The sequence below is a fragment of the Nansenia antarctica genome (genome assembly GCF_963989245.1).
Source record: "Nansenia antarctica genome assembly, chromosome: 10".
Classification (NCBI taxonomy): Eukaryota; Metazoa; Chordata; class Actinopteri; order Argentiniformes; family Microstomatidae; genus Nansenia; species Nansenia antarctica.
Genome location: NC_137680.1, coordinates 9,321,167 through 9,347,639, shown reverse-complemented (window position 1 = coordinate 9,347,639; position 26,473 = coordinate 9,321,167). Strand labels below are relative to the sequence as shown.

Below are 26,473 nucleotides of genomic sequence, written 5' to 3'. Positions count from 1 at the left end.
TTCTTTCAAATGGTAAACAGTTATAATTGCCATGTCATGGACATCACAAAAAAGAGTTTTGAGATTAATCCTGCTTCAGGGCATTGTTTTAAATACTGCAATGCAGCCATTTGAGCAAAGTGAGGGTGTTTATTAGTAAGAAAAAATGACACCCAGAATAAAGAAATAGATACATAAATGCTCACCACACCAGTCTGGCTCAGACATGCACTTCCTGTCCTGCTGCTGTCTCCCAACTGGCAGTGAGTTTCCAAGCGACTGGTAGTTCTGGGCTGTGATTGGTAGAGTCTGATAGACTGTGTCCCCTGCACTCTCCTATTGGGTAAAAGTGAGAAAGGAGTTGCTTGCGCTTTTACATTTTTGGGTTTTAGAACTCCAAGATTCGTCTTAAGTACTAATTAAAGGGGCAATCTGGTAGGGATGAGGGATGGGACTGGACATTTACATTTTCATTTACATGTTTGGCATTTAGCAGACGCCTTATTCCAAAGCGATTTACAATCAATACATTTGACTAAGCAAGTGAATCATCAATCCACCAGTGGTAGCAGGAGGAATAATCCAGCTCAGGCCCGGGGCCATTTTATTTCTTTTATTTAATATAGACATTGGAGAAACTGAGAAACAGTACAAGGGGGGCACAACTGGAGAAATATAAACACTCAAATTCATAGACAGAGCTATGGATGCAAGGACTAACCATCTGTGAGATCAACATGATAGTTTTAATCATGTTTTGAATCGATACAATGTTTGTTTACAATGGCATTGTTTATCAAAAAAGCTTTTATTTTGGGTTCTGATGGGGTAAGACAGTTGAACTAAGTTCATGCAGCATTTCATTTTAAATAACATTCTTCAAGAATAAATAGTTATATATCATTGATTTGAAAGTCCCAAAATGTATAGTACCAATCCCAGATTACCCCTTTAACAGAATGTGACAAACTTAAAAAAAAAATATATATATATATATATATATACCGTACCCTAATTAAACCATAGGGTAATAACACAGGTTTAGAAGAAAGACAAACCGTTGGAGTTAAACTTAGCCCAAATAACCGGTGGCTAATTGCACTCAAGACAATTGTATAACTAATTTAATTGAGGTCCTAGAATTGTTTTTGCAATATTCCCCAATAGAGTCCCAGATGATCTAAAATGACGATTGTCTTAATTGTGTTATTCTGTCTCTCTCTTACATTCAGGACATTCAAGCTGACTTTCTGGAAATTACGCCTCCTCAGCTCCTGCATTCGGATGTGGTTCTCCTGGTATTTCTCCTCCGCCAGTTTCCTGTAGTAGCACAGTAAAAGTACAGTATCATATCAAAAAGAGGGTAGCAGTAACAATATGAGAACTACAAGCCTTAGGCCTGATTTATACTCCTGCGTCGAATTTACGCGCCCTGAACCATGACCCACTTTGTCCTGAAATGGAAGCCAATTCAAAGGCCAATTGAGTAATCCCATTTGTAGTTAAGGATGAAAAATACTTTAATCTCTCTCAAATGTTAGACTTTGAAGGTTTCTCGACGGAAACATTATTATACACATTGATTCTTGCAAATAAATAAAAGTATTGACTGCTAGCATAATAGAGTGTGAAAGAGAGAAGGAAAATGAAGAAAGAATGAGAGCAAGGAAAAACATTTTTAAAATAAATAAATAAACATGTAGAGAGAATGAGAGAGACAGGAAAAGGAGGTCATGGCCTGTATAATATCAGATCCCTGCGAAGAAATAGAACATCATAGTGCACTTAAATATCCTTCTAGTCAGTACTGGTGTTTCTCCCGTGCCTCCCTGTACTGCTCCCAGTGGACGGGTCTCTGGCACAGTTCAGCCTAGGGAAACTAGGGCAGGGGGAAAGTGTATTTACAGCACACATAGCACTCATCTCGTCTGTCTGTGTGCATGTGTATGTCGGTGTGGGTGTTGTTGATGACCATTTTTACTGTGTATGTGATTCTGCTACATTGTGGGCCCATAATTCGTTTTTTACACATACATAATTTAATTGCTCACCTAATGAACGAGTGAGGTGTGTGTGTGTGTGTGTGTGTGTGTGTGTGTGTGTGGGTGTGTGGGTGTGTGTGTGTGTGTGTGTGTGTGCGTGTGTGCGTGTGTGTTGTGTGGTGTGTGTGGTGTGTGTGTGTGTGTGTGTGTGTGTGTGTGTGTGTGTGCGTGCATGTAAGAAACAGAAATATCTGAAACATAGCCAAAACCATAGGCTTGCCAAAATAAACTGTTTGGAACATCATTAAAAAGAAAAAGAAAACTGCTCAGCAATCGCAAACGGGCCGGTAGGCAAAGGCAGACTTCTACAGCGGATGACAGAAAAATACTCACCATAATGAAGAAATCCCAAAACAACTGTCTCACAAATCAGAAACACTCTCCAGGACGTAAGAGTGAATGTGTCAGAGACTACAGAGACGACCATCCGCAGAATACTTAATCAGCCAAAATACAGATGCTTCACTGCAAGATACAAACCACTAGTTATCCTAAAAAAAGATGGTCTGGTTACAGTTTGCTAAAAAGTAGCTAAAAAGCCTGTAGAGGTCTGGAGAACTATCTTGTGGAAGATAGGAATAGGATAATTTTAATCTTAACTGCTCCTCCTGAGACATCTTCTGACCCTCACCACTACGTCTCCTAAAGACACCCGCTTTCCCCTCTACTGTGTCCCTAATACCTTCTATTGCCCCCCTTGTACTGTTTCTCAGTTTCTCCAGTAATATTTTTTTTTAAAAATACAAAAAAAAAGTTTTAGTAGAAGGCGATAATAGGGAGAAGGTTTTTCCTCCTATCAGTGGCCCCGGGCCCGAGCTAGAGTACTCTTCCTGCAACGAATGGTGGACTGCTGATTCACATGCTTAGTATTCAAATGTATTGATTGTAAGTCGCTTTGGAATAAGGCGTCTGCTAAATGCCAACAATTTAAATGTAAAATCATGAATACGATATCTGAGTGATTGTTTTGGGAAAAGTGATCTGCCCAAGATTAAAGCATACCACCTCATCTGTGAAACATTGTGCTGAGGGTGTTAGGTTTGGGCATCTATAGCTGCCACTAGAACTGGCTCACTTGTCTTTATTGATTTTAACTGGTGACGGCAGCAGCAGAGTGTATTCTGAAGTGTACAGAAACATCTCGTTGATGGTGCTTCATCATACAGCAAGACAATGACCCAAGACATACTGCCATAGCAACTAGGGAGTTTTTCAGGGCTAAAAAGTGGAAAGGTCTTGCCTGGCCAGGTCAATCTTCAGATTTAAATCCAATTGAACATGTATTTAATTTCCTGATGATAACATTTTAGGCAAAAAGACCTCAAAACAACAACCGAAGATGGATACAGACAGGCCTGGCAGAGCATCACTAGAGAAGATACCCATCATCTGGTGGGGTCAATGGCTCGCAGACATCAGGCAGTTATTGCATGCAAAGGATTGTTGACCAAATACTAAACATGAGTGCTTAATTTGGAAATGTCATTAATCTGTCCCATTACTTTTGGGTCCCCTGAAATAAAGGGACTAAGCATAAAATGTGGTCATCATTTCTGAATGGTAAAACCAACATGTACATCAACAGCATCAAATAAAAGCTGTGGAAGCTGTCTCTACTTTAACCTAATAGTAATTGTCAAATCCAAATGTTTGGAGTATAGTGCCAAAAGAAGAAAAACATGTTCACTATCCCATTGGTTAAGCAGGGCACTGTGTGTGAGGACTCAGTCCTACCTCAGCCTCCTGGCCTTGTCGTCAGATGCCTGTAGCTTCCTCAGCTTCATTCTCTCCCTGGGGGTCATTTTCTCCACCTCTGACCTCTCCCTCAGGGTCTGGAGGTGAACCTTCCTCTGCCTGTGTCCACGGGTCAAAGGGCAACGGTCAGGAATGCAGGGGAAGGTACTGGCAAGTTTCAGTCAATATGACCGTATTAAAAGTTTGCATAGCTTCAATAAATCATTATAAAGATCAATTGTGACACCTGATGTTTTCGCCTGACCGGCTAACATTATGTTGAAGCTAAGAGCTAAGCATGGAAACTGCTCAATTGTTGGCTGCATGCACAGACCAGTACAAATCTCTACACCAGCCCCCAGCCTTAGAGGACAGAAGAACTGCATGTTTTTAAGTTTATTTTTGATGGCAACGTCCCAGCTACAGTTAGCAAAAACCTCTATGTGTGTGCTAACCATTTTGTGTTAGCACACACATTCTGCTTTTCCAATCTGGGTCTGTACAAAGCAGGACTGGCAACACAACATTTCCTGAAACAGCATCCAATACCAACTGTCCATGACAAAACTGCAGACGAGGTAAATGTTAGTATTTTTAAAAAAAAAATTGTGCTGTGTATTTATTTTGCCGTTTAGCTAACGCTAACAGTTGGAATAATATGTGACAGTCTTTTGTGTAGCTAGCAGCTAACGAGAAAACATTGCTATGTAAGATATAACTGCATGTTTAGCACATCACAACATGCTGACAACATCAACATGCTAAAATCACATAACTACACATAATTAGATAATCACACAGTCCTTGCTTTTGAACACGTCCCTAAAATGTAAGTTTGTTTACAAACTATATAGGCCTATCACTTAGGCTACCAGTAGCCTACAGCAGACGAGACAGTGAATCGAATTCACAAATTAAGTATTTAGTGATCATAAAACTGTTGTTTGTTAACGAGTGGGCTCTTCAACTTTTAAACTTTCGTAATATGCCCAAAAAACGGAAACGCTTTTTGCTCATTTGCGTGACTTGAGAATTGCCGACATGTGGCCCTTTTCACCAGTCCATGTCACATGTGTACGTGTAGGTCACTATGTGTAAGTGTGGCCTTGCTAAGCTAATGATGACCTACGGCTTCTCTGATTGGTGCCTGTTTTAATCAGTGACACAGCTGTTGCTAAGCTTGCACCTTTATTAGCATCCTCTGAACATGACTCTGGCGAGAGAGGAGTATATTTATAGACCCCCTTGGTCTGAGGGTGTGTGTGTGTGTGTGTGTGCGTGCGTGCGTGCGTGTGAAAATCCATTTGTGAAGATGCAGCATTATAACAGTTGAGGGGCTGTGGCTCATTCTTCATATCTGAGGATGATATTGGTGCAGTGAGTTTCAGTTTCCCCTCCTTGCTCACAACCCACAAGATAGAAGGGGAAATTTAAAAAGAGAGAAAGAAGAAAAAGAGATTGTTATTCTTCATTTAGTATCACCATTTAATAAATAAAAATGTGTCATTATTAATGTATACTTTCCTATGTGTGTGCTTTGGCTATGTAAGTAATCCTATCATGCCAATAAAACGTATTGAATTAAATTAAATTGAGAGAGAGAGAGAGAGAGAGAAACTGTATCCTATTCCCAATTAAAACACCATGTTAAAGAGAGTGACGGAGAGACCAAGTAGAAGAGAGTGAAGGGAGAGAAGGCGCACCTACATTGCTCTCGCTATCATCGCTGCATCTCTTTCTCCACTTGATTGCTTGTCTTTTAGTGACACACTGGAGAACTTGTGCGTTATGCTCTGTGGTGAGAGAGAGAAGCCAGGGAGAGGGAGACAGAGAGGGAGAGATGCTGAACACAAAGCAAGCCTCAGATGATGTGTCACAGCTAACTGTAAGGAATCAAAGGAAACGGCAGAGTGGCCTCGACGGAACCTCCCCATCGCTCTCTCTCTTATTCTCTCAGCCCACTCTGTTCTCTCCCTTTTGCCCTCTCACACTCTCTCCCCAGTTTTCTTTTGATACAATATGTGTGTGGAGCACAAGACAGAGATGATTCACTCTCTATTTCTCTCTCTCTCTCACGCACACTATCACTGTAGTCAAGAGAAAAGAGAGAGAGGGACAGAGAGTAAACCACAGGGGTGAGCATGAGAGGCAAAAGGCACATTCACAGACAATAGTGGAATCTTGCTAGGAGTAATTTACGGCAGTCAACCGATAGACCCTTGGTGGATAAAATGTTTTTTTTTTTTTTTTTAAAGGAAGAGAGTGAGGAGGCGGAGAAGAAAGAGGCATCAAAAGAGCATTCTGTTGTTGTGTCATCATAGAACAGTGAGTGCAACACTAATGACCATGTTTACTGAGTCTCAGATGCTATAAGAGTCTAGGTGGCGTGAAAAAAAGAAGCTGTCGGGATAGCAGTATGGTCTATAGATTTGTCAGAGGCATTTGTGTTTAGCAAAATGCAAATGATCCAAAATGCACTTATGCAGAAGAGATGTCATGTCTAAAACAGTCATTAAACAAGAACAAATACAATAATGTCTTCCTTGATATGGTCATTTCCAGTAGAATACCTTGCCGAAGCCACATTTAACACTTTATAGGGTATGTGGCCAGTGTAGGAATAAAACCTTATCATAACCAAAGCAATAAGGACTTATTACAGTATTGTTTGTGTTTGTTGTTGTTTGTTAGTGACTCTGCATGCATAAATCGCTGATTGCTGTTTTAAGGCTACTAGAGGGCAGAAACACAAGACGCAGACCATTAACATTTATTGTGAATATATCATGCTTACTGTGTTATTCTCGTGAAATCATAGAGCAGGAATATAAATGCTTCTAAATAGTTCTTCATAGGCTTTTAGTCAGTGCAGGGGGAAGGAAGCCCCACTGGCTGTATACAGTAAGTGGTTTATGAATATGTTGAATGCAGCAATATAAGCGTGTCAGATATTGTGAATTATTCATCCACAGTATGAGCTCTGAGGTGTACAATCACCAGATCCTTCTTTCCACCCTCTCAAAGCTGAGCATCTCAGGTTGTGCTTCCTCCTACTGATTTGTATCCTACCTGGCCGATTGCTCATACCAGGTGACGTGGAGAGGGTCCCTGTCCACATTATGCACCGTCACCACTGGTGTCCCCCAAGGCTCTGTCCTAGGAATCGTATTGTTCTCTCTGTATACGACATCTCTTGGATCGGTAATTTCCTCACATGGTTTCTCTTACCACTGCTATGCTGATGACACATGTTTATCTCTTCCCCCTTCCCCCTATAGGTATAGCATAGCATAGAGTACAGCACAGTGTTTTATTTGTACAGTATAGTATAGTGGATAGTGTACATAGCCTTTATTTATGTAAACCAGCTCCTTTCCCTTCTTGTTTTTTTTTTTCTTTGTTTTTTTTTCTTTCCTAGCACCAGGGGAGCCCCCCCCCTCCCAAATTTCGTTGTTTGGTACCTGTACTATATCAATGACAATAAAGACCATTCATTCATTCATTCTGACAGACAAGTGGTGACGTGGCTCTACGTGTCTTGCAAACATCTCTGCCTGAATTTCTGCTCACACCACCTCAAGCTCAAGAGAGAGCTCCTCTTCCTTCCTGGGAAAGCCTGCCCTCTCCAAGACATCTCCATCACGGTGGAGAACTCCACTGTCTCCCCCTCCCAGACAGCAAAGAATCTTGGGGTGATCCTGGACAATCAACTCCCCTGTGCGGGCTAACATCTCAGCGATGGCCCGCTCCTGTAGATTCTCCCTCTAAATTCGAAGAATACACCCATTCATCACAAGATAAGCAAAGCAACTCCTGGTCCAGGCGCTTGTCATCTCCCATCTAGACTACTGCAACTCACTTCTGGCCAGGCTCCCCGCCATGAGACCTCTGCAGCTCATCCAGAACGTTGCAGCCCATTCTCCCATGTCACCCCCCTCCTCCGCACGTTTCACTGGCCGCCAGTAGCAGCTTGCATCAGATGCATCACATGGTGCTCGTCTACAGAGCGGTTAAGGCAAAAGCCCCTCCCTATCTGCAAAAGATGGTCAGTCCCCAAACCCCGGCCCGATCACTCTGTCCTTCCACCTCTGCTGACCACCATGAGGACATAGTGGTTGCTCTGATCGGTCAATGCTCTTGCAAGGCTTGCCTATATTCAGCTGTAGACTAAAGACCCATCTCTTTAGGTTCCACCTGGGCTCTTCCTCCTCAGACCTCTGCACCCCCTAACAATCAATGACACCAATCAATCGACCTGTAAAAGTGTATCTGGTGCTTTGATGTCTGTTATGTTTCCTTGTTTGGTCAAACCTGCTTGCCTGTGCTCCGTTGAGGAACGTTTTGTTGAGAACTGCGCTCCTGTAGTATTTTCCTTAGCAAAGTTCCAAGAAGCGAAGAGGCAAAGTGTCCGGCAATGAGTGGGTGGGATAATTGAATACTGAGATGAAGATGTGCCATTGTCCTTTGCTAATGTTGGAATGCTGCAACAACACGTTCTACATTTTCCTCTGTGCCTTGAACTTCACTTTTCTGAGAAGGATTTCACTGACAGACTCTGTCATGCTTGTGTTGTGCTGTTCTCCTTTTGCAAAAGATAACTAAATACCTTTTCTATACAATCTGAAGAAAGCAGGCCGCCTTGTTCTATTTTCTATTTAGATACTTAAATAATTGTACTACACCCTCAACCCCCTCCACGCAGGGCCAGCATCAGAACTTACTCAGCATGGGGAAATTAGGTTCTCACATGGGGGCATTAGGTTTTTTCACATGGGGGCAGTCATGTTTGGCAGTGTATAAATATCTATAATGACCATTTATTTATATAGGCAAATAATTTAACTACAAACTGGATGCATATAATGCATATAATAACGGTTAACTACTCCAATAAAGGTGAACTACTCCAGCAAGAAACAGTGTTGCCAAATTCAACCTGCAAAGTGTCCAAGAGTGATTTAATTAACCTTTACCGATCATTAGCATCAGACAGTGATTAGACCTGTAACGGTCCATGTGTCTATCAATAGAAGATGTTCAGTTGAATGTTCCAGGCTACCTGCATGCTCTCCTCGATGAACTGTGTCCTCAGTGCCTCTGCAGCAGAGAGCCTGGATGACTGGTTTTTTTCTAGCATCCTGTTCACACAAAGAAAGTAAAGAAAGAGTGGTTAGGTTGGGGTGTTTCTGTATTTTCAGCAGGTCTCTCTTGAAAAAGAAATGTTATCTCAATGAGACTAACTTGGGAGAAATAAAGGTTAAATAAAATATAAGAAAAAATTTGTTAACGGAGTCAAGGCAAAAACGAGGATACAATCTCCATCTCCTGCAATGCTAACAGGTGCATATGCTGTATATGAGGTACCAATTATCCTAATGACTGACACACTTTCCAAGCTTCTTTCTACAGCGTCCCTAAAGAGCATGTCATAAACATTTGCATTGGATATTGGCATAAAGGCCTTAAATAATGTAAACTTTGAAGAGCATCAGTATGCAAGATTAATTCATCTACTCACTCACTGAGCTGATGCTTTCTCACCTTTGCATCAGTGAGTTGAGCTCCAGTGAATAACGTGTTGGCAGTGTCGGCGTTTCTCCCTCCACGATCTTCATGACGACAGACAGGAAGTTGTGTTCTTCAAAGGCGTGCGCCAGGCAGCACATCTCATACAGGATACAGCCCAGAGCCCTGTAGCACAGATGAGCATGATCAGCAACAACATTCTGCGACACATGGACACTACTTCTGTAACAGATATTCATGCCATTACAACAAATATTCATGTCATTACATTATGTCTGTTCATAATCACATGCCATTACCTCCGCTGTAGTGCTGCAGTGAAGCACAGCTCCACATAACTATGTCAGATTAAGTAACCTTTTATAACCCATCCATCTGATCAGTAATAAGGTCACAGACTACATCTGTCCATATACTGTCCATATAGTTGGACAGATGTAGTCTACTAATTCTGAACTGCTAAATCAATCATGTTTCATATTCCACTATTAATAACCCCATAGACAGACTCTATACAGATTAAATTGACTCATTCTGTTAATAACCCCCTGCATAAACTCTATATAGATCAAAATAACTGACACTGAAGCTTAATGGTGAATACACAATTAGCACACAAACGCATGTATGCACTCAACACTTTTGAGGTCTAGTAATTGAGGTGTTATCCTTCAGAAGGTTTATTAACAAGGCAAGCGTGGTAATGAGTAAACAGATTAGAAGCTTGTGTCTGAGAAATATGAATGAATACAGTAAATATATAGATATATAGATAGATAGATAGAGAGATAGAGAGAGAGAGAGATAGATAGATCAGATGGAATTCAGAGAATGAGGTGAAGGTATTATTTGCCAAATATCCACCACTTTGTCTCTTGCTGCCTCTCTCTCCTTAAATCTCTTTACTTTTTAATTTTAACCTTCCATACAATATGCAAGACTGACAAGTCAAATAATGAAAACAGACTGATTGATTCTACAATAAATATTAATCTACTCATATATCACAATCTATTCATAATATAGCAAACAATATTGTCTGCATTTTCCCAGGAAGCGTTCCTACAGTAGCTTATTGTCCATACCAAAGATTTTGTTTTTGTTTTCATATCAAATAATAATGGCAGAGGCTTGGATCATATAATTGCATTATACTGTATAATATACTGAAATTAGGAAAAATGAAATGGGAAGAGACGTTGTTGGATGTCCATATCTAGGTCAAAGTATCGGAGTGGCTTGGCAAGGTTGTAACACTATTAGTAGTATTAGACGATAAACAGATTTGGCTTGTTAATCTACAATATGATCCAAATAGTGATGATCCACACTTCTTTGTGAATATCGATAAATCTATTGAGCTCACAAGCAACAAGTAATCATATTATTATGGTACTACAACACAGTGATAAGTACATCAATGGACTGTAAAGGAAATCATACTGTAAATTGCCCCATTCTCTTACACAAGGAGATCACAACTATTATGGATGCATTAGAACTAGTGAACATATGGATATTTAAAATCCCCGACTTGGTGATATATACATGGAGGAGGCTAAATCAAGCTATTCATCTTGACTACGTCCGTGTACCTTTCTCTTTGGCACTAACAGCTTAAAAAGTGTTGATAGGTGATAGAACCCCATCGGACCTTCAAATAACTCTTACAGAATTTCCAGGTGGACAGGGATACTGGATATGTAATCAAAACCTTTTGAATGAGTATGTTCATAACTAAGACAAAATCATTTGTAACTGACTTTTTCGTCCATAATATAGGTACAGCTGATCCTCTAATTGTGTGACACTTTCACTCATGGTTCAAACTAAAACAATTCTGGTTAAAAGAGATTAGGCTAATAGCAAAAATAGAGAAACTAACAGGACAAGTGGATGCAGATGGAAACTGTACAATAGAAGAACAGAACAACTCCATAAAAGAACACACTATTAGTTTCCAGGAAGAACTCAATAAGATATCTACAGTATTACAGGTTGACCTCTGACTCTGATATCCTACATCCTGTGTCCAAGGGGTCTGGTAGTTTAAATTAGTCTACATAGCAGTTGGGCGCAGCAGAACAGCAAATTTCTGTATCAGAAAGCATGTTCCTGTATCCTATATCATATATTATTCATTCCTGAGGTTAAATATTTTTCCTGGTGTTGCAAAGATCTGGTGCAGCATATAAGACGGTTTGGAATGCAACCACTGGCACAGGAGCCCAAGACATGTGATAAGATTTCTTCTCTTGCTCCCTCTCTATATCTATCTCTTCTTCCTACCCCTCTCTTGTTTTTATTCACTAACTGCAGTCAATCACTGCATTCTCTTACTCAATTCCCTACCGTCTCATCTTGCTCCTTGTCTCCTTCAATCTCTCACTATTACTCTCTCCCCCTCAACTCCCTTGCTCTGTCTCCTCCCATCTATTTCCCCTCTCCTCTCTTTCTAACTTCCTGTCTCCCACAATCTCTCCATCTTCAATATATCGTTGCTGATTATCTAGTGTAACCGCCTAACCGCCTCTCCAGTTCTCATTATAGAAGGGCGACCACTTTCTCTCTCATTAGCTAGGTTTATGGGCAATGGACCGTGAACCTTTTGGTCCCTGTGAGATTCTCACACCACTCCGAAGGTGAGTGTGTGTGTGTGTGTGTGTGTGTGTGTGTGTGTGTGTGTGTGTGTGTGTGTGTGGGCATTGAGTCAACAACAGACCACCCAGTGCTGTTGGTATCTCTGTCCTACATTACTGCTCTCTCTCTCTCTCTCCATCTCTATCTCCTTCTCGGCAAAAACCCAATTTCTCACTCCCTCTTTTGGATTAGTGGAAAATAGATTTATGGGGATTAGTTAGTTAGTTTTTATTTGACAATTATGAAATGTACATAAAAAGGTATTATCAATGCCATATATCATACACTTACAAGGGTTGTCGAGGAATGAGCACACAATAAAATCCTAGGATTTATTTCCGTAGTGATCCTCTGGAAAGGTTGGAAGGCCTAAGATTTTGTCGAGGGATTTTGCATTTCTGTCCAATCCCGTTTTGTATCGACAGTATAATTTATTCCTACTGAATGACACATTCACTTTATCTACTTTATCAAAGTATTCATGAAAAAAAGTACAATCAAATAAATGATCTGCATTTATTTCACTGAATAGACTTTTTAAAAAAAAAAAAGCTTTTTCAAGCAAATGCAGCTCTGGAAAAAATTAAGAGCGAGAGACCACTGCAAAATTATCAGTAATGGTTTTACAATGTATAGGTAGGTGTTTGAGTAAAATAAAAAAATGTGTTTTATTCTATAAACTACTGATAACATTTCTCCCAAATTCCAAATAAAAATATTGTCATTTAGAGCATTTATTTGCAGAAAATGACAACTGGTAAAAATAACAAAACACAATGCAGTGATTTCAGACCTTGAATAACGCAAACAAGTTCATATTCATTTTTAAACAACACAATACTCATGTTTTAACATGTCATTTAACATTTACTTTCAGTAAATTCAGAAATAAATATTTGGTGCTATAACCTAGATTTTCAATCACAGCTTTCATGTGTCCACCAGTCTTTCCAGACATGCTCTCCACCAGTCTTTCACAATACTGTTGGTCGACTTTATGATCACTCCTGGTGCAAAAATTCAAGCAGCTCATCTTCCTCTTGATCACATTCCAGAGGTTTTCAATGGGGTTCAGGTTTGGAGATTGGGCTGGCCATGACAGGGTCTTGATCTGGTGGTCCTCCATCCACACCTTGATTGACCTGGCTGTGTGGCATGGAGCATTGTCCTGCTGGAAAAAACAATCCTCAGAGTTGGGGAACAGAGCAGAAGGAAGCAAGTTTTCTTCTAGGACAACCTTGTACGAGGCTTGATTTCTGCGTCCTTCACAAAGACAAATCTGCCCAATTCCAGCCTTGCTGAAGCACCCCAAGATCATCACCAATCCTCAACCAAATTTCACAGTGGGTCCGAGACACTGTGGCTTATAGGCCTCTCCAGGTCTCCATCTAACCAGTAGATGACCAGGGGCCTCATTTATAGAAAGTACTTTGGATCAAATTTGATCTTACCCGTGGCGTACGTAGAAAACCACGTCAAGTAGTGATTTATAAATGTCAACGTGACTCAGTTTGACCGTGGAAACGATCGTAGCTCTACGTCAGGTCTTGACTTGACGTACGCACATTACCTACTGGTTATGCAGAGTTATTACAGGCATGTGAGTCGCACTCGAACACGTTAATGCCTACTCTAATTCATGAGAAGTGAAAGTGGCTCGTAATAAAATTAACAATGTTGATATCAGCCGAGAAAATGAGTTCAATTCAAGATTTAAAGGGAACTGTTTTATGATTGTATTTCAGTCTTCCTTTATATGCCATTAGGCTATTGTATGGTGTAATCATTCTAAATTGAGGCGTGATAAAGTCGAGATTCATTGTGATTCCCCAGGATTCCTCGGTATTTAGCATTATAAGCCCTGTTATAAGGTTATACAGAAAATCCTTAAAAAAACACCAGACTCGTTTTTAAAGACGGGATACTCACCGAGTGGTCACTGGTGTCCGCACCGTGCTATCACAGGGCGTAAATACAAAGCTCATTCACCTGCGTTAAATTTCAAGTATATTTGTTATTTATAGACGGAAGTAGGTACGACAGACGTACGCAATTTTAAACAAGCGTAGCCCGTTTTATAAATAATGCTTAAGTCCATTTCCAAAAATGTGCTTGCGTGCAAGTTAAAGATGACGTTCAAGTACATTTTTATAAATGAGGCCCCATGTTGGGCAAAGCTAAAAATTAGACTCTTCAGAGGAGCTGACCTTACTCCAGTCCTCTACGGTCCAATCCTTATGGACCTCAGCCTGGCTCTTCTTTGCTTTTTTATAGCTTTGCATCACTTCAGCCCTGCCACTAGGAGCACTTCACCCCATCTGCCATTTGCCATTCTTTTTGTAGGTCACTTGATGTCATTCCACGGTTGTTGAGTGACATTTGGATGAATTGGCGGCCATCCCGGTCAGTGGAGAGTCGTTTTTGCCCTCTGCCAGTCTGTAGCTTTGTTGTCCCCATTGTCTGTTGCTTGACCTTGATCTTATGAACCGCAACCTGACGCTCGCTGTATTTCTCTGCTAGAAAAGTGAGAATTTAACCCTTCTTTTCTTCACTCCCAAAAAATGTTTGTAACTCATTTAGAATGTAAAAAAAAAAAAAAAATAGGTATAAAAATACTTTTTGAGGTATGTGGGGAGCATGGCACATTCTGGCCTGCAGAGGGAGCCAGACTGTGGTGGAGGATGGATGGATGATAGGCTGATTACGGACAGGTGTCAGTAATCAGACTCGTTATCCAACTGGTCTATTTAACCTGTGTTTGTTTATTCCCCCGGGAGAGTGAAGGAGGTGGGGAAAACCTGCAGAGGTGGTGGTGGTGGTGGTGGTGGTGAGTGAGTGAGTGAGTGAGTGAGTGAGTGAGTGAGTGAGTGAGTGAGTGAGTGAGTGAGAGAGAGAGAGAGAGTGTGAGAGAGAGTGAGAGAGAGTCGCCGCAGCGGATCCCGAGAGGGGAAGCCGGTGGGCGTGACGGCAGTGTGCTGTACTTATTCTTAATTCTCGCCGTGCTGTACGCCAATAAAGACGTGTTTACAGCCGTTCCTCTGTGTCGACCTCCCTCTGTGCCTAGAGACTCTTACAAGGTACTACTAGCACTGTTTTTGCCATTCAGCTGATCCTATTGCAAAAGGATAGTAAAGACCACAGCAGTGGTTTTTATAGTTTTCCTTGTTAAATAAGATTTGGTTCAGGTGGTCACCTAATCAGTACCTCACTAAGTAGAACGAGGTGTGCCTGTATTGCAATTCAACAGAGCTGTATTTATCTTCGCAAAAGGGTATTAAACACCTGTGCTTAAAAAATAATGTATTTCAGTTTATGATATGTATTATAAAACGGGTTTGTAGTAATATGTGATCTGTGAAACAAAAAAAATGGCCAACAACAGAGCCTCAAATTATGTTACACCCTGGTTACCACAAAACAATGTAAATGTACATTTTAAAAGATAAATTGAACATGCCAACACTGTAATAACACTACCCTGATGGATGTCATAGTGGCTAACTACGGGATAAAAAAAAAAAAATCTCCTTCAGAAAACCGGGGTTACATACTGTAACATAACCCAAAATTACCTCAGCCTAAGGCCACAGTACATCAAAACTCCAAAACAGCATGTCAAGGGGTTCTAGTGTGCAACACAGGAGCACCTGAGGACAGGGTTCTGTCTCTCTTCTTGTTTATCCTCGACATCTCTGACTTCCACTGCAACTGAGGATCCTGTCACCTTCAGACATTCTCTGACCTTTTCTCAGTAGTGGGCAGTATCACTAATGGGGACGATACCTAGTGGAGAACTTTATGTCTTGGAGTGACAGGAACTGTCTGCATCTCAATATTGGCAAAAGAAAGGAGCTTGTCTGGCCCCTGTCTCCATACAGGGTGTAAATGTGGATTGTGGACTCCTTTCTCTAGACAGGAGCACACAAACACGCTTTACAAGAAAGGTCAGGCTACACTTTTCTTTTTAAGGAAGCTCGGGTCTTTTAATGTATGGAGGGCGGATCGTGACACATTGAAATGCAATACACATATCTGAATGCAACACACACATCGGAATGCAACACACACATCGGAATGCGATACATGTGTAACACTAAATACAATGCAAAAATACAATGCAAAAATACAAAATACAATGCAAAAATACTAAATACAATTCAAAAATACGGCATATTTGTGTCAAAATGAAATCAATACAGCCGTATTGTATTTGGAGATGTGTGTATTACATTTGGTCATGAGCACATTACATTTGGAGATGTGTGTATTACATTTGGTCATGAGCACATTACATTTCGACATGAGTGTCGAAATGTCACATGTATTGCATTCCGATGTGTGTATTGCATTCCGAAGTGTGTATTGCATTTGCATGTGGCACGATCCACCCTCCATATTAATGTTTCTACTAGGATGCTTAGCATGTTTTATCAAAGTCTTACACTACGTGCACACCATCACCATTGCCTCAAAACAAAGTGCATTGCGGCGGAATAAGATGTTTTTCTCTATTTTTACTTTCAATATCTCAGTCAATACCATTTATTCCTATTTCATCATCAAATATTGTGCAAAAATGTACACAAAGGAAAGGGTTACTGTCTGCTTTTGGCAGAACTCTGCAGGTAAAGTACTAGTACTTGCACTGCAGAAAGAATGATAGAGATATCCTTCACTTTTATATCAATGGTGCTTCTCACAACTGTATCACCTTAATCTCCTCTTTACACTCTTCTGCTGATTAAACGAGAGCTGGTATTGCTGATACTCAAGTCTTTTCAACACCTTTCTATTAATGCCATGTTCCAGTCGATATCCAAAGCTCCTCTTAGTCATCTTCCTTTTTTGGAGGAGCTTTGAAGTAAGTAGCGAATTCTCAAGAAATGGCAGATAGTTGAGTCTCGGTCTGAATACATGACAGCATATTATGCTGCAATCTCTGCTGAAGCACAGTCAAAGTGAGGGGCTGCCACATGCGCAACAGGAAGCTGTTGAGGCTGAGAAAATTAGAAGGCAACATTTCCTTTGATGATCAGAGGGGTAAGGAAATCAAAGGGGGCTCTTCTTCAAAACACTGAGTTTGAAAAACAGGTGTTGCTCTCATTAAATTATTCACACAACATGTATACAGTACACTGTACTGTATGTGTCACAACAAGTGTTATTCTTTCAGCTTAAGCTTACCCCATCCGTAACACTTATCTCGTTCTACGTACATAGTAAATGTTTAATAAAAGCATATTGGCCATATCCAGAGACATTTGTACATGTACAAGTACATTTGTCTAAAGTAAGTGAATCAATTATGCATCACAGTCATCCTAAGCTGAACCTTCCATAAGAATAAGTGCCGCATGCAGTCATGGTGCTAGTTTTTGGACATTGTGGTATTGTTTTATTTGACACCCCTGAAGTAGGATAGGTTTGTCAATGAGTCGCCTGAACTGAAAAATATTATTAGGTCCACTCTATCTAGTCTTTGGTTAACTGCAACCCTTTGACCCCCCGACCACGGTTTTATAGCTGCAGTTTGGTCCTCCACCCACCAGATGTCAGACTTTGAGTTGTAGCCCTGGTGGTTTAGCACTTCAGGGCTCATGTAGAAGGGCGTACCCGTGAAGGTGGTGGCTAGGTCACAAGACCCCATCAGGAGACAGGACACTCCAAAATCTCCTAAACAGAGGAAAAACATCATTGGGTCGATTCCAAGCTGGGAAAACTGTCCTGTTTCCTTTGCCCATGATGACTTTCTGAAAGGTCTAGGGTATACAGTAAGGTGTGATCAAAACATTGAGAATGCCCACCAATTGGCTGATCAGTGTTGCCCCAAAAGAAAGAAGATGGCTTTCGCTGAAGAGGGAGTTGTGACTCCTTCTTCTGGCGATCTTATGATTTTGGGCAAGACCTTGAGTCAGAGTTGGTCCTTACAAGATGCTTCCACTTCATACTTCATTATGCCATTTTAAATCAACAAGGCGAAATCATCCGAGGTAATTTAGAGAAGGTTTTCAATTTCAAATTGAACAATGAGAACCTAAAGTTATTCACTCAACAGCCATTCGTGACGTTAGAATTATAAGGTTCTATCTCCATTTTTGTAAAAATTGAGTTTTTTACATAATCTGACCCATTAGGTGTTTATTAATGCCTGTGTGGTGTTATTTTTAAAATGTTGACATTTTTGAGTTAGTAATTCATAAAATACAAAGGTTCCATCACACAAAACATAATGGAATGTAAAAACTTTGACGCTCAATATCTCTGAACTGCCCTAAACGGAGATAGAACCTTATAATTCTAAGCTCACGCATTGTTCATTGACTACCATACATTTCAGATGTTGTAACTGTAAAGGAAGTGAACGTTTTCATTATACATTTAACCTAAACAATTTTCATGGAACAAACAGTACATTTGTTTGTTGTGAATGAATTCATATCTCGTGGGGATTGAATGTGTACGTTAAACAGTTTTGTATTAATTATCTCCCTTTGTACACAAAAGTCTGCTGTAGACATATAGAGAGAGCCTTTGAATTTAAAATGAGAGACTTAGCCACTTGCTCATTTTAACATTTCAAACAAACATATATATATATATATATATTTTTATAAACACCAACTGCCATGAGCCCTGGCTGCAAGGAAACTCACCGATTTTAACAATGTTCCTTTTCAGAAAAATATTTTTAGCCTTCAGATCTCTGTGGAGAATGCGCCTGAAAGGATAAATAAACAGGAGTCAACAGACTACAGGCATACTGGGGTATTGTTTAATTAGAATTGACTGTGGAGCCAATACTGTGACCTTTGAAAACCAATGAATTAAAGGGCTGTTCTGCTGCATCCTATTTCTACACCCTTTAACTGAAGTATGCACTTGTGCACTCCCCTACACAGACTTAAGCCTCTTTCACACATAGTTGCCTGTAATTTCCATGGACCTTTTGCTTAACACCAGCAAAACAAAGGAGTTGGTGGTGGATTTTAGGAGGAAGAGAAGGACCCCAGCCCCCAACACCATCAAGGGGGTGGAAGTCGAGAGGGTGGACTCCTACAGGTACCTGGGAGTACAAATTAATAACAAACTGGACTGGACTGACAACACCGAGGCTCTTCTCAGGAAAGGGCAGAGCAGACTGTTTTTCCTGAGAAGGCTGAGGTCTTTCGGTGTCTGCAACAAGCTGCTGCAAATGTTTTATCAGTCGGTGGTTGCCAGCGTTCTGTTCTTCGCCGTGGCCTGCTGGGGTGGAAACATCTGTGCCAGGGATTCTGCGAAGCTAAACAAACTGGTGAAGAAGGCCAGCTCTGTGGTGGGGACCGGGCTGGACAGCCTAGAGGTGGTGGCAGAACAGAGGATGGGGAAAAAACTGGCGGCCATGCTGGCCAATCCCTCCCACCCGATGTACTGCGAGCTGGCGGGGATGAGGAGCAAGTTCAGCCACAGATTTGTTCTCCCCCGTCAAAGTACAAAAAGATTTGGACAGTCCTTTGTTCCAGCTGCACTCCGACTCTACAACCAGGCCCTGCAGGGTGGGGGAGACCTGGAGCTGGAACTTTGGAACTTGGAACTTTTTACTTATTGAGCCTGCACTGTTTTATGTATTTTATTGAATGTTTTCTGTTTTCTGTATTGAATGTTTTCTGCCCTAACTGAGCTGTTTGACAACAAAATTTCCCCATTGGGGACAATAAAGGTTTTCAATCAAGGAATCCCAAACTGTACTTTCCATGGAATTATACATGGTCTCGACCAGAGTAATTCCCGAGCGGATTTCCCTGGTCAGTCGCATTCAGACATACGTCGACCCTGGAAATTGCATGGTATCTACTGGTATGTGTGAAAGGGGCTTTAGATGAGAATAGATTGGAGTAAGAGACCATGCTTAGACCAATCCTATTCTTTAAATGCATAACTGCATATTTCAAGAGAAGGGCGGGGAAAAGAGACACAGCATTAGTTATGATAATGTTGACAGTGTGCATAATGCTGTCTTGGAACACTGAGTTGGAAGTTCAATATCTCACTCTTATCTCATCCTTCATTTTTGAGAATTGGGGTCCTCTACTTGGGGTCCTCTACTCTAATAGTAGAATGAATTCATGTACTGTACTTATCCATACTATAATTGTTTATATCATATGCACACAGTACTCAAATTCTTCACCCTAGTTTATACTGAAGTAGGCATGTAATGGTTATGGGAGGTGGAGCAAGTAGGCATGGTGATGTGGAGTCAACCTGTCATGCATGTAGTGGAGTCCGAGCAGCAGCTGGATTAGCCAATCGGTGATGTGCGTCTCAGGCAGATTCTGCCCTGCTTCTCGCACTTCCTCTAATTTACAGTCCAGGTCCCTGTCCTGTAACATAGACAGACATACACACACACACACACACGCACACACACACACACACACACACACACACACACACACACACACACACACACACACACACACGCGCGCACAGACACACAAACACAGAGAGAGAGAGAGAAAACATACATAAGCATTTTAACTCGACATTCTAAAAGTTTGGATTTCAATTCAAACAATTATGATATGGTTAAAGTAGAGATTCTCAGCTATTATTTACTCATTAGCATGCGATAATTGCCTGAAGTCTGCCCATTGACCGCACCAGGCACTGAGTATCTTCTCTGGTTTGTTTTGAGGTATTTTTGCCTAAAATAGTATAATCAGGCCAGTCAATATCTTTCCACTTGTTGGCCCTGAAAAACTCCCATGTTGCTATGGCAGTATGTTTTGGGTCATTTTCTGACTGATGAAGCGCCATGAATTTGGAGGTATTTTTGCACTCGAGCAGACAGGAAGTTAAACCAGTTCTAGTGGCAGCTATACATGCATACAACACTCCCTCCATCATGTTTCACAGATGAGGTGGTATGCTGTAAATCCTGGCCAGATCCTTTTTCCCAAAAAACTTTTCACTTGCACTTTGGTACATGAGAATAATCTATTCTATTCTAATATTCGTGTATACTATACATATCTGTCCACAATATCTTTTTACAGACCTCTGCATGCTTTTTAGGGTACTTTTTTTTGGTAAACGATAATCTGACCATCATTTTTAAGCGTATGGTTTGCACCTTGCAGTGAAGCATCTGTAGGTTGTCAGTATTCCGTGGATGGTAGACTCTGACACACTCATGCCTACCTCCTGGAGAGTGTTCCTGATATGTGGGACAGTTGTTTTAGGGTTTGTCTTAATTAGGTTGAGCATTCTTCAGTCATCCACTGTAGTAGCCTTGGCCTACCATTTGCGATTGCTGAGCTTGCCAGTGTTTCTTTTTTTCTTTTTAATGATGTTCCAAACTGTTCCTTTTGGCAAGCCTAAGGTTTTCACTATGTTTCTGATAGTTTTTCAGGTTTTTCTACCAAATAATGACTTTTTTGGTCCTCATGTTGACCGACACCAATAGAAGACTCCAAAGGCAAATGCAAAGCCAAGAATGAATGCTAGACATTGACTCTTCTGCCTGCACAGATGATGTAAAAGAACACACTTGACTTACCTGAAACACCTGTCCAGTCAATTGTCCCATTACTTTTGGGTATGTTAAAATAGGGGGACTATGCATTAATAGTGTAATTTCTGAATGGTGAAACCAATAGGCTATGTACACAAATTCCATCAAATAGAAGCTGAGAATGTCTACTTTAACCTCATATTAATTGTTTGATTTCAAATTCAAAGTTGTGAAGTGTAGAGGCAAAATGAGAGAAAATGCTTCACCGTCCCATTACTTATGCAGGGTATATGAACAGGATCTCACACAATACCACATTGTGAGTAATGCCTAAAAACATACGGTGTTCATCCCATTCCGGAAAGTCCATTAATATCCCATTCTGCTGAAAATGTGTATGCAGATAAAAGAGCTTCCAATCCCATTCATCAAAACCCCTGAACAAAAAAAGTCTTTTATTAGCTGCCATCAGTGCTTGTGGCCATTTAAATTTATATGGGTCTCAGTCTCGCCCCATTCACCCTAATGGGAGTTATACAGCAACCAGTGCACTGAGAGCCTTTATTGGCACTGTGGGGGCGGTTGATAATGGGCTCACTCAGAGAAGATAAGGAGATCTATGATACATTCCGGTGTGTGTAGGTGTGTATGTGTATGCCCGCTTGTGTGTGTGTGTGTGTGTGTGTGTGTGTGTGTGTGTGTGTGTGTGTGTGTGTGTGTGTGTGTGTGTGTGTGTGTGTGTGTAGTAGTAGTAGTAGTGTTTATGTCGGGCAGGGATGCATTTGTTTTGAATGAAGAGGAGGGTGATCCCACAATATGAGGTACAGAAAGAAACACAGTGGTGGGAGAAAAAAAGGAACACCGGGGGAAGAAATACGAGAAAACAGCACAAAGATCAAGGGACTCCGACCTGCTGTAATCTATACTATACAAGATGAAAAGAGAGATAAAGGGAAAAGGTATGCTTTATTTCTTTCATATATTTTATTCTCTTTTTATTTTCAGATCAGAGGGTTACAGCTTGATGAGCTCAGGAGAGCGAAAAGGAAAAGAAAGAGAGGGGCAGTAAATCAATTGCTTCATGCTCTGTCACTCTATGCAGTCCATTACTCCTTCACTCCAATCTATACATTAGAAAAGTGGAACATCGAGGGGAGTCAGTCCATGACTACAGGCTACCAATAATAATGCTACTACTACTACTACTACTACCACTACTACTACTACCACTACTACCACTACCACTACTACCACTATTGGAACGAGCTGCCCACTGCTGTCAGGACAACAGAGTCTCTACCTATCCACTGCCATCTCTTCAGGCTACATCTTAACTGTCCCTCCGAACAGTGGAAAACAGACTGCCAGCGTCAACCTCAGCAGCATGTGTGCATGGCCCCTTGTACATGGCCCCTTGTACTGTTTCTCAGTTTCTCCAGTAATAAAAATAAAATAAAAAATAAAATAAAAAAAGTTTTAGTAGAAGGCGATAATAGGGAGAAGGTTTTTCCTCCTATCAGTGGCCCCGGGCCCGAGCTAGAGTACTCTTCCTGCAACGAATGGTGGACTGCTGATTCACATGCTTAGTATTCAAATGTATTGATTGTAAGTCGCTTTGGAATAAGGCGTCTTCTAAATGCCAAAAATGTAAATGTAAATGTAAATGCATGGCGGGACTGCTGCGGCTCTTACTGTTGCGGCTTTCACACTGGCTGCGTGTCTTCTGTGGCTCTAACTGCGAAGCTGCTACTGCCAGCCCTATCGTTGTACATTGAGTTATGCCTGCAACGCGTGCGGCATGTGAAAAAATAGGTGAGAGCGCCTCACACACGCTGTATGGCTGCTCTAACCCGTTAACATGGGCGCCGAAATGAAACGCACACGCACTGCGTGTTTTTTCGCCGTTACTGAAGTCACGGTATATAGCTAAAAATAGACTGTCTCTGTTTTCTAGTGATTTTGTAGGCTTCTTGTTGGACATAACTGTAAAACCACACTTAAATAATAAATGATAAACAACTTTGGGCTATATTTTGAAACCATCTCAGTTTTTATTTCAAAATAAAATATGAAATAATAATAACATTTTAAATAAAATATGAAGATACATCTGCAAAGTATCCACCGATACAAACTTTATATTTTATATTGAAATTGTACCTGTTGATAGTTTACCATGACACAATCATTTAATGAATGCATGTAAATGCTGGATTCCTACAATGGAGGTAAGGGTGAGTACATTACTATAACTTTTTATCAATTTATTTTATTGTACTTTTATATTACTATATATTGTATATTGTATATTACTATAAGAATAGAACACCATCAGCTGGCTGTTTTTGCATTTTTTTTATATGACAATGCATTTATCATGACATGAATTGTATCAATGCCCAGCTAAATGTTGAAAGAATCAAATTGATCATCAGTTGGAGGTGCTGCACTTTCAGATAGTAGCGTGTAGGATTAATTTTGATAAACTGCTCTGCGCACATGGCTATTGTTTACTGGTTACTATAAAGTTGACTTTACTAGTCAAGTATACACCGTCATCAAAAAGAGCTAATCAACATGCCAATTATTTTTTTGTCAGTATTAAAATGTATCAATTGCTGCACATAGCCTGCCAGCTAGCATCAACACTTTGTTTACAGTGCTGCACTGTCCTGGCTTTGCATCAAGTTCCCGCATGGCTCCGGGATGCTTCCGCTTCATGTGCTCGTGCAAAGCAGTTGTACTGCTCTCTGGTATGCCATTTGGACTTTTCACAGTGGACAAAGTACCATATTATTGGGTTTTTTGTATTCCCAACCTTAAGACACTCTGCGTCTCAGCGTTCTGGAGGAACCCTCCTCAGCACAGACAACGGGGTTTACCTCCACCATCTTCAGAAAAGAACGATGCATACAATGTGTTGTCCTCCCTGGCTTGTTCAATTAAAAGGCACTGCAATTTATAAAACAACTCATTGATCATAAATATGCAAATTTACACATTTACATAATCAGAAATCATCGACTAATCATTGCATCACTATGTCTATGACTAAACCAAAGTGAATATACTGGATTGTTCAAGGTCAGGAATGAGACTGCAGTGAGTGAGAGACTTCAAGAGGCTCTGAGACGTGCCAGATGCTGATCAAAGAAGCAATTCATAGAAATAGACAGTGTGTCTTCTGAGATCAGACCTAGGGCAATTTGTACTTTTGGGAGATGATGAGGTCTTGCAAAAATCTCATGTAGGTGGGCACCACAGTTTCCCCATTAGCTCATCAAGGAACAGTGCAATTATTCCTGTTAACAGCTATTTAAAGGGCCAGTTCACTACTTTTTGACCTCACATTCATTATCTTCAGCATCATCAGTGTCTACATATGCGGAAACTGTGATTGTCACAGTTTGATTGATCATGTCAAAAAAGATAAGAAGAAAAGGTCCTGAGTAAATTAATTGGGACATCGGGAGTCATCAAAAAAACAAAAACTGTAATTTTCCAAAACTCTGGAGTTGTTTTTAATTATTTGGCACACAGGGTAGCATGCTCGCCTTACAAGTGTAGGATGCCAGGTTTAAGCAAGGAGATCCACATAGAGCCTCACTCTTTACTGCCTTATTCTGCTTCATAGGGAAAAGGGTTTGGTGGCAAACGTTGGTAGGATCTGTCTTTGGTGTTGTAGTCTTTGGAAAAAGCAGTCTTTAGTATGGTCAGTCTTTAGTATGGTCAGTCTTTGGAAGAACCAGTCTTTAGTAGGGTCAGTCTTTGTAAGACTAGTCATCGGTAAGGTCAGTCTTTGGGCGGAAAGAAGGGTTGTTTTCGGCAAGGGCCAGTCTTTGGTATGGTCGGTCATTGGTAGGGTCATTCTTCAGTAGGGCCAGTCTTTGGTATGGTCGGTCATTGGTAGGGTCATTCTTCAGTAAGGTCAGTCTTTGGTCAAGTTGGTATTTGGTAAGGTCTCTGAGTCTCTGATACAGTCAGTATTTATTAAAGTCAGTCTTACCTGGCAGTACTCAGTGATGATGCAGAAGGAATCTCTCTCTAGGAAGCTGCTATAGAATGTGAGGATGGCTGGGTGGTGGAGCTGAGACAGCAGCTGGGCCTCCTGGGTGGCCTGGACCGTCTCGTTGGGCCTCAGGTCTCCCAGTGGGATCTCCTTTAACACCTTACTGTGGGTCAGAGATCATAGGTCACAGATGAGATGGAGGGAACATTTAGGATTTTATCATTTGACAAAAGAAAAAAGAATGTTCACATTGTATCACACTGAACAAAAAGTAGTGCATTTCTGCATTGTCAAAATTGGCAGTAACGTAGAGAAAGTAGGAGCCAGAGGGTTCAGTCAGCATCCATTTCCATCTGCAGTCTGTGGAAAAATAAGGACTGGGCCGGATTTTCAATGCTGGAAAATAATAGGATGCCTGTGAACATTCACTTTTTTACAAATATTTACATATTGTCCCTATTGATTTATGCTAAATGTGTGTAATGTCCAATGTATTTTTTGCTGCACAGAGCGAGCATGTTAGCCTGCTAATCTGAAAGAAAAAAAAATGTATTGAAGGAGAGTTTGTTTTTAATTTAAGTTACTGTGCAGTCTGACAAGAATGCCCTCATAATTCCTGATATGCATGAATAAAAACATCTGTGACATGATCATGTTTTTTCCCACGCACAAAATAAGGCTTCGGTGGTAGAAGTGGAGGTGAAGCATGTGTGTGTGCACAAAAACAATCTTTGTGTTCCCGCAAACCTGGTGCTTGTTCTTATAATCGTTGTGCTGCCATTATTGAGATGTATAAAGAAATGAAATGCATGACAAAACATAACAAATATTTTACATTACATACAAACATTTTAAACATTTATTGAAGGATTTGTAAACAACTAAAACGCTCGCTCTGTCAGGGAGGTGGAGTGTGTGCGATAGGACCCGAAATATGGTGAACTACATAGAAACGTATATAAACATGCTATAATATAATAGCATAACAGTGTTATGTTATAAGGCCGCAAATTGTGTTCGTTGCTGCGGAAGTCTCGCTAGCATCCTTCA

General features: G+C 40.7%; 2 protein-coding genes across 2 annotated transcripts in view; one reads left to right on the top strand and one right to left on the bottom strand.

The window, feature by feature from the left end:
- Positions 1–26,473, top strand: part of LOC308166610 (sialic acid-binding Ig-like lectin 15) — a gene marked incomplete at both ends in the record, with an annotated part of 268,304 nt that overhangs the window by 132,776 nt on the left and 109,055 nt on the right. The gene's annotated exons all lie outside the window — the stretch shown is intronic.
- The window catches only part of nek11 (NIMA-related kinase 11), a gene marked incomplete at both ends in the record, with an annotated part of 72,671 nt that overhangs the window by 24,426 nt on the left and 21,772 nt on the right, over positions 1–26,473 (bottom strand). The window contains 11 exons of the mRNA XM_080540462.1: positions 186–315; positions 1,206–1,299; positions 3,756–3,875; positions 5,463–5,548; positions 7,328–7,519; positions 8,815–8,893; positions 9,297–9,446; positions 17,468–17,594; positions 18,575–18,639; positions 20,163–20,281; positions 25,421–25,586. Coding sequence (XP_080396588.1) covers positions 186–315; positions 1,206–1,299; positions 3,756–3,875; positions 5,463–5,548; positions 7,328–7,519; positions 8,815–8,893; positions 9,297–9,446; positions 17,468–17,594; positions 18,575–18,639; positions 20,163–20,281; positions 25,421–25,586 — 1,328 coding nt within the window. The remainder of the gene's footprint in view (positions 1–185; positions 316–1,205; positions 1,300–3,755; positions 3,876–5,462; positions 5,549–7,327; positions 7,520–8,814; positions 8,894–9,296; positions 9,447–17,467; positions 17,595–18,574; positions 18,640–20,162; positions 20,282–25,420; positions 25,587–26,473) is intronic.